Source organism: Ovis canadensis, chromosome 10 (genome assembly GCF_042477335.2).
Source record: "Ovis canadensis isolate MfBH-ARS-UI-01 breed Bighorn chromosome 10, ARS-UI_OviCan_v2, whole genome shotgun sequence".
Classification (NCBI taxonomy): Eukaryota; Metazoa; Chordata; class Mammalia; order Artiodactyla; family Bovidae; genus Ovis; species Ovis canadensis.
The window spans coordinates 89570231-89584904 of NC_091254.1; the positions used below are offsets into that span (position 1 = coordinate 89570231).

The 14674-nt window shown below is 40.3% G+C and overlaps 1 protein-coding gene across 2 annotated transcripts in view; it reads left to right on the forward strand.

The window, feature by feature from the left end:
- UBAC2 (UBA domain containing 2) overlaps positions 1 to 14674 on the forward strand; it is a 170834-nt gene that overhangs the window by 102515 nt on the left and 53645 nt on the right. For both annotated transcript variants that reach the window (XM_069601942.1, XM_069601941.1), the window contains 2 exons: positions 2376 to 2499; positions 5921 to 5968. In XM_069601942.1, coding sequence (XP_069458043.1) covers positions 2376 to 2499; positions 5921 to 5968 — 172 coding nt within the window. The remainder of the gene's footprint in view (positions 1 to 2375; positions 2500 to 5920; positions 5969 to 14674) is intronic.

Genomic DNA, 14674 nt, shown 5'->3' on the forward strand with positions numbered 1-14674 from the left:
CCTTTCTGTGCTTCAGCCCTGTATGCTTAAGCCACGTAGGACTTCCAGAAGTTAGCTGTTCTCAATACGAAAAGGTCAAGCTGAGTTACTGTTGACAGTATAAAGAACAAATGTTGTCGTAAAATAAGGAAAAGAGAAAGACTGGTCAGTGACTAATAACACTCAGTGTGTATAGAAATAGCGGTGGAAATTTTCTACAGAGCAGCCTGTACCACCTTGCTCTGAAATAAGTGCTTTTGTATATTGGGTAGGTGCGGTTTAGTATTTAGTCAGCATTTAAAATTGCATAGTGATGAATAACTTCTAAGGAATTTTGAAACTTCTTCTGTTGGTATGTAAGATATGAACTGTGGTCATTAAAATTCCTATCAATATTTCTTAGTTTACATTGAAATGTACCCTCAAGTAAGAACTCTGCTTCAGATGTTTTATTATACCTTCACTCTACATTTTATTGCTAAATGTAAACAGAAGACCTTCTATAAATTGAGTACCTAAAGACATGTTCCAAGAGACCAATAGGCGATAGTTTGAGTGTATCTATGAAACTGTATGTTTTAATCCCATTAAAAATAATAAAGCAAGAAAAGGGACTTTTTAAAACAAAAGACAAATCCTGTTGTATGGTTTTACCATTTTAAAGAGAAATTCATTCATTCAGCAAGTACCAATAGAAAAAGTTTCAGAGTGCTGCCATCTACCTCATTTTCAACATGTGTTGGCTTTTTGTTTTGTTTAAGAGTAGAAAGGACAGTGGATGATTTTTTAATAACATATTCTCTATCAAAGATGGGAAAATGTTCTAGAGTGACCTGTTGTTTCCACAGAAATGGTAATGAGAACATTTCTTTGTGGAAGTGAAAAGTATTTCTTACATTTTTCTTATGATGCAGTAATTTCTTTGTGTGCTGCCACTCGTCTGAAATACGAGGAAATAAAAGGCTAATTAAATTAACAAGTGTTTAATGAAGAATGTGTGTTAAGTGTGTGTCCAAACCACAGGACTCACTCATGTCTCCTGCCTTACCCTGGTAGGAATGTGTGTTTGCAATCCTGGAGCTAGTTCCTTGAGGTTAGGGGCTGCTTCCTACTTAGAGGTGTTGATGGAGCTCCAGTACCTGACCTGCGGCCTCTCACACAGTGCCCAGGTAATTGATTCATTGATTCACTCAAACAGTGAAACTGGGGTAGCTTCAAGGGCAAAGGAGAACGGCTAACTGCCAGGAGGGTTGGAGAAATCACTGGGGAGAGGAGCTGAGCTCTGTCGTGCACCACAAGCATGAGTTTCCTAAGCAGAAAAGTGCGACAGTTCTGTGTTGAAAGAATAACCTGCATCAGTGAGTAGTCAGCAGAGGCTGAGGTGCCCAGGGAGCATCTGGACAAGGAGGGGGTGAGAGGGGATGGGCCAGATCAGGGGAAGGGAGAAGGGGATGGTTGTAGGAAACCACACTGGTAAGAAAGAATCACAGGGTTTGCTAGTTCATGCTGATGTTTGAATTTCTTCTTTGGATACTGGGAGCCTGTGGAAGGAAGGGTTTTAACCAGGGGTGTGACATGGTCAGAGCCGTGTTTGGGGGAAGAAAATACTGTTGGCAGTATTAGGAGATGGATTCAAGAGAAGCAAGTCTTCATGTAGAAAGACGTTTGTGACTTTTGAGTATGTCAAGTTGAAGGTATCAGATCGAATTTCATAGCCAAGGTGAGGGGACAGTCAGACAGCTTAGGGACTCACTTCATTTTTTTTAGTTGAAGGCGTAGAAGGGCTTAGGAGTATACAGAGAGAGACTAGAGCAAGGAGAAAAGTCTTCAGTGGAACCCTGGAGAAGGTAGAAGAGAAGTGGAAGAAATCATGGGTAAACCAGCAAGAAGCAGAGTTTAAGACAAAATCAGGAAGATATTTGAGAAAGGGAGGACAAGAGCGCGAGCCTTGTCAAGTGCTACAGTAAAATGTAATTATTGGACAAAGTCTGACATGAAGATTTTGCATTTTACCATGATGAATTGTAACACTTCTTGATTTTGGTTTGTCCCGTTTCTTTCATCAGATTTCAAATCATTCATGAAAAGAAAACGTAGCATCAGCTTTACATTTTCTCACAGTGCTGATAGTTCATTAGTAGATGCCAAACCACTACTTTGCAATAGCTTTGGGAGAGTTAACAAAGATTAGATAGTTAGAGTTCTCATAAAATATTATATATATGTACAAATTATTTTGGATGTGTTGTACATATAGAAACCAACTTGTGTATCTAAGATCATGCTTTCAGACTGAAATAAAACGATAAGCAGTGTTACTTCAGATATACATTTGCCGTTGGTGTTGTAAATTGAGCATTATACCATAGTGATTTTTTTTTTATTTGTTTGCATAGCCTGGCACCTGTGTTTGCTCTCTTTGTACCATTTTACTGCTCCATCCCAAGAGTCCAAGTGGCACATATTCTGGGCCCGTTGTCCATCACAAACAAGACACTGATTTATATATTGGGACTACAGGTACAGTATACCTTTTTCTGTTCACATTTCTTTAACTAGATCTGCCTCTCTCTCTCTCTCTCTCTTTTTTTTTTTTTTTTTGGTCTTTTTCTCATTTGATCTCCTTGAAAAACAAAGTTTTTTTCCCCATAAGTTTGGCTTCATGATCTGTATCAAATGTTCAAAGGAAGTGTTACAGAATGAGAACATCAAGGTATATAAGGTACTAGAATACTTTCATAGCCTTTAGAAATCTGATAAGCGCTTTCACTGTAATTTGTATCAGTGGAAAATATTTTAATTTTGTTGTACAATTGCGTGTAAGTACTTTTTCAAAAATCTCAGTATGAAGTGGAAACATGAGAACAGTCCAAAGGTGGAACGTGGAAAGCCATTGCCAAAATTAATTCATCGAATACAGAGTCACAAGTAAAGCTCTAAAGCAAGAACCAGATACACTTTGCCAGCCTCATAACTCCTGTGCCGCAGCAGGCTTGATTGCACTGTCGCCATTCGCTGAATGGTTTTACCCGATGGCCATTAGTGGACTTACTGTTTGACTTAAATCGAAAAAGATCGTCTTTACCAACATTCAGTGAATACCGATTGCTCTCTGCTAGGTTCCAGGCCCGGGAATAGAAGATACGTGTGATTTTCAGTTTTCTACCTGTAGCATTACACCTGTCACTTTCCTTTCACTCTCACACCTTTTAATGTAAACCTTTATTCTGCTGTTTCCTGTGGTACCATATGTAGCTTGGCCTTTTGATCCACTGTCAATACTCATAACATTCCTTATCCCACACACATCAAACCGGATGCCACTGTCACTGTGCAGGGCCCTCCTCCCTCCCCTTTTAACCTTCAGCATTTCCTCCACCTTCTCTTGTCTGCTCTCACGTGTTATCAATGGCCAATCTGGGGTGGGTGTTTCCTTACCACTTTTACAACCATTTTTCATGAAATATGTTTATTCCTCATCTCTCAGCCTACAAAGCTTTACCCTCCCCTTCGTCCTCTCTAATACTCTCATAACCTAAGAGCCCGTTTCCACGTTTTACTCTTATCACTAGGGTTTGCAGTGGCACGCTTAATTCTTTTTAAGATGTTCCAACAGAAGGCAGAATGCAATGGTCGCAGAGTCCCCTGGACCAGGGGCAGAGGCCCAAGTTCGAGTTCTGACGTGGCGTGCGTAAGCTTGATACTTGGGTCGGGTCATGGAAGCCTCTGGTCCTCATGTTGGCTCTAGTTAGAGAGCAGCTTTGAGGGTGGAAAACGTTTCGTTATCTGTAGAGCAGGAATTCAGTGGAACCCTGTAGCAAGTCTTTAGAGCCAAGTGGATGTTGGTTTAAGTACTTGCTCTGGTAATTTTCCTCTTCCATCACTTTTTCTGAGCCCCCATTTGCCCACCTGTAAAGTGGGAACAATGATATCTATTTTACATGGTCATTTGAAGATTTAGAGATTGTAGCATTGGGTTTTTGGGGGTAATCAGAACAGGTAATAAGAAACTAAGTCAGTTGGTTCCTAATATTAATAATGTATATCTGTATGACTGCCACCTTTGGTTTTTCTGAGATTGTGAGTGGTTTTGTTTTGTCTTTTTTTTTTTTTTTTTTTGGTGGGATAGAAGTTGATGCAGAAAGTAGAGGTTGAGATGCCCTGGGCCTCTTGATAAAATCTGAACTCTATCATGAATGGCATCCAGAGTTTCTTCTTGTCCATCTAGTATCAACTCCCACCCTTCCCCACCTTGACGTGAGTGTGAACCTTTTATTCTCCAGACTTCTGTTCCCTCCACTCCAAACCTTCACGCTCATTTCTGTGCCTCTCTTACTCAGCAACTTCTTGAAACCAGGGACATTTGATAGATGAGTGATTGAATGACTTTAGTCCTTCTCAGGAGAGCAAAGACGTTTGTGAAGAGACATTGACGTACACAGGGCTCAAGAGCCAGTCATGTAATGCTCAGGTCTGGGGCCCGTGGAGGATAAAATGTAGCTTGAGATGCAGCACTTGCCCCTCGGGGAGGCCAGCAGTGAGAAAAAAACACACAGCAAGTGCTGTGGAAGTATTACTGTTCTCTGTACTTTTGGAAGAAGACTACAGAAAAATAATTTTACACCTAATTCTCATTCCTGTTGTTTTCAAAGTCATTCACACTTGAACAAGCATCCATGCTCGATCAAAGGATTAAATTTTAAATCAGGGGATTAGAGTTGCAGTCAGTGCTCATTTCTCCATGAGCTAACACAAGAGCACAGCTTGTCAGACTCCTTTATACCTGTGCTTTGCCATCTGTTACTTTTGTATCTGTCTTCTTTCTATGTATCTTTTTTTCTATCTATCCTTGATAAACATGCACAACTTTGAGGTTTTCACCTGGCGCTGATTTTGGCGATGAACCTGCTTATTTCTCTACGAGCAGAAATGCTTAACTCCCGGTCTAATGATCTAATGATCTAATTGTGAACAGACACTAAGATACAGATCTTCTTTTTTTAGTCTGCATGTGTGACTTCATTTTACCCTCTAAATATTTCAGTATTAATATTATATTTCAGTGTATTTCTTATAAATAAGGTCATTCTCTTGCGTAACTACTGTTCATTTAACAAAATTGGGAAATTAATATTGATACAGTCTTACTCAAATTTTACCAGTTGTCCCGATATTATTCTGGTACTAGGCTACAAATCTTTCTTTCTTGCAGGAACACTTGGGAGATGTCTTATGACTGAAAAAAAAAAAAAGAAACCCTTAACACAATCCTTGGATGTAAATGATTTGAAAAAGGCAGAGATTTCACGAGACCCATTTCTAACTACTTTTGCCATTAATGAATTCTAAGGCCTGTTACTTCTTGGTTCACTCTTTTCTGGGCCAAACTGGAATGAGAGGATCAGTGGTTCAGCAGAGCAACATCATTGGGCAAGGACCTGTATGCTGACAGACGTCTTCCATCTAAAACTAGAGTAGCAGTAATAAGAAATTGAAATAAGAGAATTATGTGAACTATAATACATGTCATTACTTGACACTAAGCATTGGGCGGCGACTACATATTTTCCGTGTTGTTAATGCTAGTAATTTCTGTCCATATAGTATTTTACTTTGTATAAACCAATTAATGTCCATTTGTAAACAAGAATGTGCTTGAATTTCACTTATTTTTCTTTGCACAAGAGCGGGCTGGTTTCAACCAATCTGTTTTAGGCTGTCGAAAAGCTGAATGAGGTCTTGGTAGAAGAGGAAAGAAAAGAAAAATTGGTATATTATTTTCCTTTATATAACAGAGTATTTGCTAATCTTCCATTTGTTTAGATTAATAATATATATAATTAAGACAACATAAATGATAATGACTATAATTATGTAAAAGTAAATATGCTGTGACTGGCAGTTGAATTTCATTTTTAGTTGCCTTTTTTTTCTTTTATAGCTTTTCACCTCTGGTTCCTACATCTGGATTGTAGCCATAAGTGGACTTGTAAGTGTGATTTCCCCCCTCCCCCACCTCCCCTCTTTCCTGAAGAAACTTGAGGGAAAATGTCACATTGAGATTATGGATTATATTCAGTTGTCTTCAGGTGTCAGATTCCATCTCAGAGCTACTTCCTTAGTAATGAAAAAGCCAGTTACATGGATCATTGAGACAAAAGAGGCCAGATTATCTCAGTTTTCAAGGTAATTTTAGTGGAAGTTTTAGCTGAGTTTCTTGTCCATGTTATTTTAAAATTACATTAGCAGTAATCAAGCTCACAGCAGGACAAAAAGAGCAGAAAAAGAAAATGAAGAAGTCGGATTTGCCAAAAGCAGGGAGAGATATTTTGTTTCTTTCGGAAAAAGACTTGGTCATGCAAGGGGAAAAATAGGTTAAGTGGAAAGTCAGGTGGATGAGAACTGATGCAAGATTCGTCAGGGTGTGTGGCCGGAGAAGGAAGAGGGAGTTAGCTGAAGGGTTTGGGTGGTATCTCATCTGTGTGCCACACAGAAGCTTCATCTTCCCCATCCCCATGCTCTGTATTGTTTTGTTTTATTTTAATTCACATACGTCTTCAACTCTATGAGGTATCAAGAAGGAATCTAAAGCATGAAATTAAGCTTTATTTTTCATCCATGAATTTGAACTCCCAGATTTCTATAAAAACTAAGTTTATAACTAGTATATGTGGAACATAGTTTTAATTTCTTTCTTGGAAATGACTAAGAAAGTTACAGACTGGATTCACAGGGATATGTATAACATCAAGGGGAAAGGATTTGGACATAACTTTGCATTCCACTGGGCTTCCCTGGTGGCTCGGCAATAAAGAATCTACCTGCAATGTGGGAGACCTGGGTTCGATCCCTGGGTCAGGAAGATTCCCTGGAGGAGGGCATGGCAACCCACTCCAGTGTTCTTGCCTGTGGAATCCCATGGACGGAGGAGCCTGGTGGGCTACAGTCCATGGGGTCGCAAGAGTTGGATTCGACTTGGCGACTAAGCCACCCCCACCCCCACCACCATGCATTCCACTGCAGACATTTTAAGTAAGTTATCACTACTTACTCTTATTTCCTGGGTGAACAGTACAATGGGACACTGGGTCATTGCTTTTAGCCAGCTCACATCTGTCCTTCCTATACGCTCTCTGTATTAACCCTTTTCTGTGTTTGTTCTTTTCGTATACAACTTACTCCTTCACTCCTCGCAGTTTCCAGCCACAGTTCTGAGGACTGAAGTCACTTTGTTTCCCCCTCCCGAAACACTTTCCACCGATGTCCCGATTGGCTTCAGGACCGCAGAGCTGAACTCCATTGTGAGGTCTTCAAACCATCTGAGCCACCTGGTATTCTTAAGACTTGTAGTGACTTAAGGACAGCCTGGGGTCATTCTGCTCCTGTGAGACACAGTGGCCAGGCTCTGCCCCATCTAATCTCATCCCCACTTGATCTGCCAGCTTGACTGGCAGGTTTTTAACCAACCTGAAGACAGTAAGTTGAGAGTTCATTGCTTTCATAATGAGAGCAGCCTGAGAATTTACTCTTTCGTTTGTGATACATTCTGTTTCTCTTAACAGTGATAATCTTCAGTCCTTTTTTTTCCTAAAACATCCAAAAATTTGAAAAGTACCTTAGTGTATTACGTCTCATTGTGTTAGTTTTCTGTTGATTGATTTGCTCTCATTGTCTGAGCCCTTCTTTAATATAAACTCACTATGTGACTCATTTGTTTTAAGACCTCCCATTTTATTTCTTTATTCTGTTTGCAGACTCCTGGTTTTCAAATAAGTTCCTGATATCACCTCAGAAAGTTTCACTGTATGACATTCAGTGCTCTAGAATTGAAGGTTGCGTTTTTCATCTCTTTTTGGTCTTTTTAAAATCTAAAGTTTGTGTGTTGTGGTCAGCCTTTTCTAGTACACATGCTTAACAGGTGGTAAGGGGCTGATTTAATTTCATAAAGGAATCAGAAGTTCAACAAATTTTTAACGTTAACATTCAGAAGAGTGAATTGAATTGCTTGATATTTGAAATATAATTTTCAGATGAATGTAGCTTTAGAATAATCCCATTATTAATAAATATCTCTGAGCCAGTTCAGTCTTCACTTTATTGTAAGTAATTCAACCAGAGTTACAGACCTGTTATCCTTACACAAATCTGATAACTCTTCATATCAACCTTGTTCTTTATTATTATCCCAGTGTAGTTAGATGATATTGATTGTGTTGACTTAAAATGATCAGTGTCAGTGATAATTACCCCAGTTTTCCTTCACATTATACCATAGATGTTAGTGCTTGTTTTGAATTTAGTGAATATTTTGTTTCTGACTTTTTCCAGAAAAGCATACTTTTATTATGAAATATTTAATATAATATGGTATACTTTATATAAGGATAACTATAAAGGAGGGTGTTGTTTTTGAGTGTTTGGTTCACACACCACTGATTATAGGATCGAGGTCTGAGATTCATAAAGCCACAACTTGTCCCAGATGTCTCTTGCTCAACGTGACTTCTCCTCTCCCCATATTTATCAAGCAACTTCCTTTTTTTGTTTTTTGGGGTTTTTTTATGTTAAAATACTAAAAATAAAATAAAATTTTTACTCTCCCCCCAAAAATGCACAGATAATATTCAGTGTTTTGGAGGAATGTTAGAAAACCTGTTGATAAAAAGATCACCTTTTAGCTCTGAAATCAGTAGTTCTCCTAACGTACTATGTGTAGTAAGGAAGTAATTTTATTTCAATCTGTGTTTTTAAGAGAAAGAGCTTTTTTCTTACAAAGAGACATTTGTATAAACATAAGTAATGTGTTATCTGCTGTTATAGAAACCAAAACCTTTACTCATGCTTTTCTGAAAAGCTGCCAGCTTTGGGTTTATTTTATTTAGTTATGGGTGGATTTATTTTGCTTTAGGCCAGTTTTTCTCTCTCTTTGTGTCACCCATCCTTTCATGATTAGAAATGTTTCTGAATACCCAGCTTAAAAGTATCCCACTGGTTAAAAGAGGAGAAGGAGGATAAATTCCATTAGTACAGTATTTTGCTAGGTTGGGAGTGGTGTCGAAGAAAAGAATAAGGACTAAGTATTTTTCCTGGTTGGAGAGGGGTTAGGAAAGTGTGTTTAGCTTTCAAGGAGCTATAATGAGTTGATTTGCCCAGAACAGCTAGGATCCATTTTGCGATCCCTTGGGGATTACAGTTGCTGCCCAGAAAGTATAAGGGGCATTTGGTTTTGCATAAAGATTGAGATTACTCACATGTAACATTGATACCTATTTTAATATTTTGTTGTTTTTCCATCAACAGTTCTGGCTTTGAATACCAACAGTTAACGCCTATAAATATGACTGTTTCCTTGAAAGTTGGCGGAATTGTATAATAATTGATACAGTACACAAGTGAAATATTTCCATTTAAGTGGGTACTTCAAAAATATTAGTCTGCACCTCCTTGAGTTCTGGTCCCACCTCATGTCTCACTATTCTTCTTCATGTCTTTTTTTTTTTTTTTTTCTCTCTTCTTCGTGTCTTTTGTGAGAGACCTTCTTTGGAGGAAGGCACTCTGTATTCCACAGTTCCACTGCATTTGTTCCATATTAATAAGACTTTTTTCCATAAAGAAAACATTGGTTACTTACTGAACTTTAAGTTCTTTGTGTGGTTCTGCAGAAAGCCTTCAGGCCGTCTGTAGCCCTGCACTTCTTCATTTTCTGCCGTCCTCTGAATCATAGTAGTGAGTCATTACCAGCGGGATGTACCCTAAGTCTCAAAAGCTGAAGTCTCGGGCCTGAGCTGATTCTGGAATGATTAAAATAGAAAGAGCCTGCTGTTGCCAAGTTTTCTCTTTTTTTTAACTCATGTCTTCCTCGTCGTTTGGTCCTCTTTCAAGCTGTTTGAGAGCAGGTGAAGAGGCAGGCCTGTCCTCCTCAGACTCTGGCTTCTCCCCGTCAACCTGTCACTTTCACAGTCTGGCCATTTTCTGCATTTGTTACCTGCTCTGTACAGTATGCCAGACTTTGATTATCTTACAATCAAGTCACCGTAGTGTGAAAGAAAATCTGTCCTACCCAGTAACAAGGTTAGAAACACAGATTCATACTGCATTCATTAGGACTTTGGACGTGGTCTGAGTGTGTATGTTTTTTCTGTAGGCAGTGGGTGTAGATCTTTAAAGAGTAAATCTTTAAAGCTTTTCAAACAGAAACTTCACGATGGTACGAGATTATAGACGTCTTATTAGAGTTTGTAAGTCATAGAAGCGGGGAAGGGGAGAGTTAAGCAGCCTTGGGGGAATCAGGATGGCACATCTCTGGGCTATAATTTACCTGTCTCTCTTCCCTCCACAAGTTTTAAAGACAAAAAGTAAAACATTGTCTGATGGTAACTGTAAAAGAAAAAGCATCAAACAGAACCTTATGTTGATGGGCTTTCCATGATAAATCATTAAGGGAAAAAAGCTCACAGACCTAGCAGAATCCACTGTGGAAATCAGAACTTCTTTGGAGGAAGTTTTGGAGCCCTGACCTGTTTCCCAGGTGAATAAGGATGGGTGTTGGTTCTGCTCCTTTTCACATCTTTCTCTGCTCTTCACGTTTGCTTTTCTTCTTCCTTATTCTTTCTTCCCTTAGATTTCTTTTCCCAGCTCACCAAAGGAAGGGTACAGCATAGCAGATCATCATCCGACGCCCAAGGTTTTCAGTTGAACCTGAGGGATTGAAGTGATTTTTTAGCATGTCATTGAAAATGAGGACAGAAGCTGCAGAGGGATGTGAGGTGGGTTGGGCTTGTGAAAAAACCTCGTTTAGAAGACAGTGGATCCTTAGAAAGCAGCCCTGTGTAGAGGGTGCTTTCACCGTCTTCTAATTAACACAGTATTTACAATCCCACCACCAGACTGAGTGCTTATCAGTCCATTGTACAGTGCCCTCTCTCTCTCTGATTCTTTCACACCCTCTCTTTCCTCCCCTCTCTTTTCCCTCCCTTCCTCTCTGAGCCTCCTTCCCCTATCCTGACCTTAGGTAGCCTGGACCTACTGAAAGAAACCTGTCCTCTGCTTTGTTGCGACAGTTGCAACTCAGTCCACTGCTGACAGAATGTTGTCTTAGACAAGTGTTGCATGGGGAGTGACTGGTAGACTTTTAAATGTTCAATGCAAGACAAATGAAATCATGCCAGTGTCTTGATAAAAACCGGCACAGAGTGCCTCATAAAATACAGCTATCTGATTGGCATTACTGTCACCTATCTTTTACCTATAGGCAAAAACCTTGCCCTCTTGCAGAGCCTTTCAAAGTTAGGCCTCCTCGGGTCCCTCTCTCAGCCCGTGGACCCTGTCTTCCAGAGTCACTAAGCACTTTCAGTTCAGTTCAGTTCAGTTTAGTCACTCAGTCGTGTCCGACTCTTTGCGACCCCATGAATCGCAGCACGTCAGGCCTCCCTGTCCATCACCATCTCCCGGAGTTCACTCAGACTCATGTCCATCGAGTCCGTGATGCCATCCAGCCATCTCATCCTCTGTCGTCCCCTTCTGCTCCTGCCCCCAATCCCTTCCAGCATCAGAGTCTTTTCCAGTGAGTCAACTCTTCGCATGAGGTGGCCAAAGTACTGCAGCTTCAGCTTCAGCATCATTCCTTCCAAAGAAATCCCAGGGTTGATCTCCTTCAGAATGGACTGGTTGGATCTCCTTGCAGTCCAAGGGACTCTCAAGAGTCTTCTCCACAGTTCAAAAGCATCAATTCTTTGGCGCTCAGCCTTCTTCACAGTCCAACTCTCACATCCATACATGACCACAGGAAAAACCATAGCCTTGACTAGACAGACCTTAGTCAGCAAAATAATGTCTCTGCTTTTGAATATACTATCTAGGTTGGTCATAACTTTTCTTCCAAGGAGTAAGCGTCTTTTAATTTCATGGCTGCAGTCACCATCTGCAGTGATTTTGGAGCCCAAAAAAATAAAGTCTAACACTGTTTCTACTGTTTCCCCATGAAATGATGGGACCAGATGCCATGATCTTCGTTTTCTGAATGTTGAGCTTTAAGCCAACTTTTTCGCTCTCCTCTTTCACTTTTATCAAGAGGCTTTTTAGCTCCTCTTCACTTTCTGCCATAAGGGTGGTGTCATCTACATATCTGAGGTGATTGATATTTCTCCCGGCAATCTTGATTCCAGCTTATGTTTCTTCCAGTCCAGCGTTTCTCATGATGTACTCTGCATAGAAGTTAAATAAGCAGGGTGACAATATACAGCCTTGACGTACTCCTTTTCCTATTTGGAACCAGTCTATTGTTCCATGTCCAGTTCTAACTGTTGCTTCCTGACCTGCATACAGGTTTCTCAAGAGGCAGGTCAGGTGGTCTGGTATTCCCATCTCTCTCAGAATTTTCCACAGTTTATTGTGATCCACACAGTCAAAGGCTTTGCCATAGTCAATAAAGCAGAAATAGATGTTTTTCTGGAACTCTCTTACTTTTTCCATCATCCAGCGGATGTTGGCAATTTGATTTCTGGTTCCTCTGCCTTTTCTAAAACCAGCTTGAACATCTGGGAGTTCACGGTTCACGTATTGCTGAAGCCTGGCTTGGAGAATTTTGAGCATTACTTTACTAGCATGTGAGATGAGTACAATTGTGTGGTAGTTTGAGCATTCTTTGGCATTGCCTTTCTTTGGGATTGGAATGAAAACTGACCTTTTCCAGTCCTGTGGCCAGTGCTGAGTTTTCCAAATTTGCTGGCATATTGAGTGCAGCACTTCCACAGCATCATCTTTTAGGATTTGAAACAGCTCAACTGGAATTCCATCACCTCCACTAGCTTTGTTCGTAGTGATGCTTAGGAAAGGCCCACTTGACTTCACAGTCCAGGATGTCTTGCTCTAGGTGAGTGATCACACCATTGTGATTATATGGGTCGTGAAGATCTTTTTTGTACAGTTCTTCTGTGTATTCTTGCCACCTCTTCTTAATATCTTCTGCTTCTGTTAGGTCCATACCATTTCTGTCCTTTATTGAGCCCATCTTTGCATGAAATGTTCCCTTGGTATCTCTAATTTTCTTGAAGAGATCTCTAGTCTTTCCCATTCTGTTATTTTCCTCTATTTCTTTGCATTGATCGCTGAAGAAGGCTTTCTTATCTCTTGCTATTCTCTGGAACTCTGCATTCAGAAGCTTATATCTTTCCTTTTCTCCTTTGCTTTTCACCTCTCTTCTTTTCACAGCTATTTGTAAGGCCTCCCCAGACAGCCATTTTGGTTTTTTGCATTTCTTTTCCATGGGGATGGTCTTGATCCCTGTCTCCTGTACAATGTCACAAATCTCATTCCATAGTTCATCAGGCACTCTGTCTGTCAGATCTAGTCCCTTAAATCTATTTCTCACTTCCACTGTATAATCATAAGGGATTTGATTGAGGTCATACCTGAATGGTCTAGCGGTTTTCCCTACTTTCTTCATTTGAGTCTGAATTTGGTAATAAGGAGTTTACCCCTAAGCACTTTACCCCTCTGATATCTCATGCTGTCTTGAGATTCTTTGTCATCACTTATTTTTCTTTAACAAACCCTCAGCACATGCTATGTCCCAAGCATTTGTAGTAGATTATATAGTTTGTTCAGCTGTTTTGTTGGTTGAGAGTATTTGCTGCCCCATCTCCGTAGGCCCCTCTCTGCAGGGCCTCTAGGGGCTGTATGAACGTCAGACTCCACTCTGACTCCCGTGAGCCACCGGACTATGAGCAGGAGTGATGGGTGCTTCTCAGGCAGAAGTTTTAAGCACCCTTGTGTGGTCCCACCATTGCTCTGTTCATTTTGACATGAGAAAAACATGTGCCAGATAGAAGTTGCTCCCTCAGCCCAGATCCCAGAATGAAGAAAACACATAGAGCAGGGCTATAGCCAACATACAAGATGAGTGAGAAACAGCCTTTGTAAAAGCAACTGAAATTTGGGATAATAGAAAGCAGACTAATACAGCTCTTTTCTAAGCACTTTACAAATACTATTTATTTAACTGCTACTGCTACGAAATCGCTTCAGTCGGGCTCCCCCGTCCCCAGGATTCTCCAGGCAAGAACACTGGAGTGGGTTGCCATCTCCTTCTCCAACGCATGAAAGCGAAAAGTGAAAGTGAAGTCACTCAGTCATGTCTGACTCCCAGCGACCCCATGGACTGCGGCCCACCAGGCTCCTCCATCCATGGGACTTCCCAGGCAAGAATGCTGCAGTGGGGTGCCATCTACTCACAAACATAACAGCTATGGAAAGTCACTAATTAAAAACTAGGTAAACTAGTCCTCCTAAAAACCTGATATTGTAGACACTGTTGTCCCTATTTTATAGATAAACTGAGGCACAAGGAACTTAGCTGCCAAGAATACAAGCTGATACATAGCGGAGACAATATTCAAATGCGGGTTCTGGAGCTTTAGCATCTGTGCGCTTCAGGGGTATCTTTGCATAACCATATGGCAGTTTCTTCCAGCCATCTCCATTCCTTCACCATTAGATCCCTTCTTTTCTTAGAAAATCGTATTCATTTAAGTTCTAACTCTGAAGCCTTCTCTGAATCTGCCCTTTCAATTTAGAAACTATACATTATTCTTTATCATCCCCAGTGCCTAACAAAACATCTGGCATTTCATCTATATTCTAGAAATACTTGCTGAGTTTCAAAATTCAGTATTATCAAAATAATCATTTCTATACA